General features: G+C 55.9%; 1 protein-coding gene across 1 annotated transcript in view; it reads right to left on the bottom strand.

The window, feature by feature from the left end:
• The window catches only part of LOC124234330 (serine/threonine-protein kinase SIK1), a 13,006-nt gene extending 12,218 nt beyond the window's left edge, over window positions 1-788 (bottom strand). Inside the window, exon 1 of the mRNA XM_046651654.1 lies at window positions 662-788. Coding sequence (XP_046507610.1) covers window positions 662-787 — 126 coding nt within the window. The 5' untranslated portion in view covers window position 788. The remainder of the gene's footprint in view (window positions 1-661) is intronic.
• Window positions 789-3,389: the final 2,601 nt, after the last annotated feature.

Raw genomic sequence — 3,389 nt, 5'->3', positions numbered from 1 at the left:
GAGATCGGGCCGTTGCCAAGAGACGGGCGGCTCTGACGCGCGCGCCGATGAGGCCGTCGCCCGGGCGACCGCGGGGCGGTGACGTCAGGGGCGCCGGCCGCCCGAGGCCCGCCCGCCCGCGCGCGTTCCCGCCGGCGCGCGCCCCCTACCGGCCGCCGTGGGCGCTGCAGGCGGCGTAGCCCTTGCGTCCCCGGGGCGCCGCCTCCCGTGTGTGCCCCTAGTGCTGCGCCCTCCCGAAAGGCCTGCTTCTGGGGCCGTCCCCGAACCCCCGCGGAGTGCTGCTCCGCTGCGGCTGCGTCCTCTTTGGACCCCTACTCCGTGGTCCCCATTATCGGACTATGGGTGCCATGTGTCCCCCAGTTTCCTTCGGAAGTGCTCGACCTTGGAACCTCCATTAGGGGACGTACCAGGTGGGGTCCGGGAGACCTCACAGACTGGGGCCTTAAGGGGGTACCAGGTGACAGCACGCCAGCTCCCACACCCGAGATTGGCCCGCTCCATCCCAGAGAGGACCGGGGACCCGCTGGAGCATGGCAGTTGCATCCATCCGGGACCTTGGGGCAGCCCAACTTCGATGACACCTGCGCTGTGCAAATCTCAGTTGTTTAGCAACTTAGAAGCCTAAACACAGGAACTTGGTCAGCATCCTCTGACAACTTACCCCCAGCGAGTGCATCAGGGCGGCGCCGGTGCTGTGAGCCCCTGGGACGCGCCAGGGAGTCCTTTCTCCTCCCGTCTTGTCCCACCCATGGCGGGCCGGGAGGAATGGTTCAGCCGCTCTGCCCATTTTCCATCAGCTGATCCCGGGAGGAAGTTTAGGTCCTTTTTAAGGGAATCTGCTTTGATGAGAGAACACGGCAAGAAGGAGAGAGGAGGAAAGGTGTTGTAGGAAAGGCCCAAGGGCTGATTTCTGGGAGGACCGGGGGTCTAGGTGGAAATGGACCTCACTGAGGTCCTCGAGTCCTTGGGACCAGAGTATTGGGAAACCCAGTTTACAACACCCTCAGTAAAGCGCATGACCGTTGTTTGTTTGTGTGTTCATTCGACTTGTGCCCACTGAACAGGGGCCAGATGCTCTGTATGCAGACAACAGAAGGACCCTGCCCCTTGGGATATCAGCCCCTCCCCAGAGGACCAATAGGTGGGGTCAACCACAGGCCAGGACTTTACCCCTTGGCAAGAGTGGACACTTGGCAGATCCCGAGGGGTTGGTTACTTTTGTCTGATACCTGGCTCACCTCGCTGTTTCCCCAGCATTGCAGGGGAGAGGTGGGGTGGGGACCTGTGCTCCAGGACTGAGGTGCCAGCGGCCTCGTCCCCACTAAAGGGGAGAGGGGGAGAGGATGAAAGTGGCAGAGGGTGGTGATTTCCCTTGGTATCACTGCTTCCTGTGTTCCTTCATGCCTTAGAAAAATGAAGCTTTTTGGAGGGAAGACAGAGGGTATGGACCAATGGTATTATTTAAACATTAGGAAGGCAGCGGTTTGGGATTTAAATTCTGCGTCTAGCCTAGAATCATTTTTCCTTGTGTTAAATAAAATACCACTTCATAGAAGGGTGTGGGGAGCAAGGATTAAGGGAGATGGAGACAGAACTCAGGAACCTTCTTGTGGAGGCTTCCGTGTGAGTGGGCAGCGGCTGGAGCTGGGGCCGCCTGACAAGGGCACGGTGAGGAGCTTGGCCAAGCCTCTCCTGCTGCACAATCGCGCACTGACCAAATATTTCCCAATCACCCCACCCTGGGTGGTTGGTTGTGGGTGCTTTGTTTTGAGGGCTTTTCAAGGACACTCATAGTCCCAAAGCTTTCCTTAGTCTTTCAAAAGCGCCCTCATTATCTGCCCTAGGTTTATCCTCTGAGAATTTGAAGGCGTATTTTTACTTCCTTCCAGCTGAATAGTTCACAACCCCTTCCCTGCCCTTCTGGGGGTCCCGGAACCCAGCTAATGTGCTCCTAGCACAAGAAGCAGAGTAAGGATACCAGGAACCCGGATGCACTCACCTGTCCCTCGTCTGTGACTTAAGAGCTTGCCTCAGGCTCATCCAAGTGACATCCAGCTAGCACCAGCTCCCCCATCCCCTCCCCCTTCCGCAGCCCAGGTCTAGCCCGAGGCTGTCAAAGGTCACAGGTGTTTGCAAACACCTGGCTGGCCATTTGGAAACATTGGGTCAGCCCTGAGTAGAAGAGCCAAAGCCGCCTTCCCAGACAAAGGTCTCTGGACCCAGGTTCATGTGAGTGACACCTCTTCCAGCCCTTCCTGAGCTCCCAACTGTCTGATCAGCCCTGTGTGGGCGTGGCCATTTCCCAGCCTCTGCGTGGGGAGCCTACCCTTTGGAGAGTGCAGGCCGGGCAGTGGAAGAGGCTGACCTCAGGAAGGCTGTCATCTGCCCTGGTGGGGTTCCTCCTGGTGCCCCCCGTGAATTTGCTACTGATGGGCCTCTGCTTCTGAGTGTCTTTGGGTGTTGTTTGTCTTCTTGGCTCCTGGAGGCTGTAATTCCTTCCAGAATCCTTGATTTCTTTTCAGATTTCTGATCTTCCATGCTTTGCACACATTAAGAGGGGGGAAAAAACCCATAGCGTGTGCTTCTATAGAAGTAAAAATGATTTGAGGGGTTCTCCACTTAACATAATGGAAGAAATACTCTCAAAGTCTGCCAAGAAGGGTACTTTTTTTTTGCACGTCATAGATTTGGGAGAAATAGTAAGTGAGTTTTCTTTTCCATTTGGAATTTCTTAAGCCTGTCTTATAATTGCAGCGCTTCTGGAATTCATCTTAACCGTTTTCAAATCTTGAGACTGGAGACCCATCAACAGGCAGTGGGTCTCTTTAAGAGGCACGCATTCCTGGCCGGCACCCATAGGTGCTGAGCATAAGCATGTCACAAAATTCTCAAAATAAATCAAGAAACGCGGGGAGCAGGGCTTGAAGGCAGTATTTACATAAATGAATGAGTGCGCCCAGCCTGTCCCCAGTGGGTGTTCTAAGCCTGCTCCCCTCTGTGACTAAAGGTGGCAGGGATGGCAGCACCCCCTTCAAGATGGCTTTCCCCTCGTCACCAAGAGTAAGATGAGGGCCTTTTCTCTCTTGACACTGTCTTCCTGGATACCCAAGGCCCTTCTCTGTCCTCTTGCCTTTGTGCCATTTGGTTCTGTGTGGTTTATTTAAGGCATCAGCCCAATGATTTCAGGTATCAGAAAATAAGATCGGCCGCCAGCAGCATCCTCAGGCCTCAGGGGCAGCCCTGCTCCCTTCTGTGGCCTGCTGTGTTTGCAGAGCTCGACACTGTGCGCACTGTGTCAGGGAGCTATAGCCCCTGGCCCAGCGCCGGCAGGTGGGAGGGAAGCACTAACCCTCAGGGGAACAGCCCCGTTGTTCACAGGCTAACTCAGG

The sequence above is a fragment of the Equus quagga genome, unplaced genomic scaffold (genome assembly GCF_021613505.1).
Source record: "Equus quagga isolate Etosha38 unplaced genomic scaffold, UCLA_HA_Equagga_1.0 73442_RagTag, whole genome shotgun sequence".
Lineage (NCBI taxonomy): Eukaryota > Metazoa > Chordata > Mammalia > Perissodactyla > Equidae > Equus > Equus quagga.
Note: the sequence above shows the minus strand (reverse complement) of the source record. Positions and strands in the feature narration are given on the sequence as shown.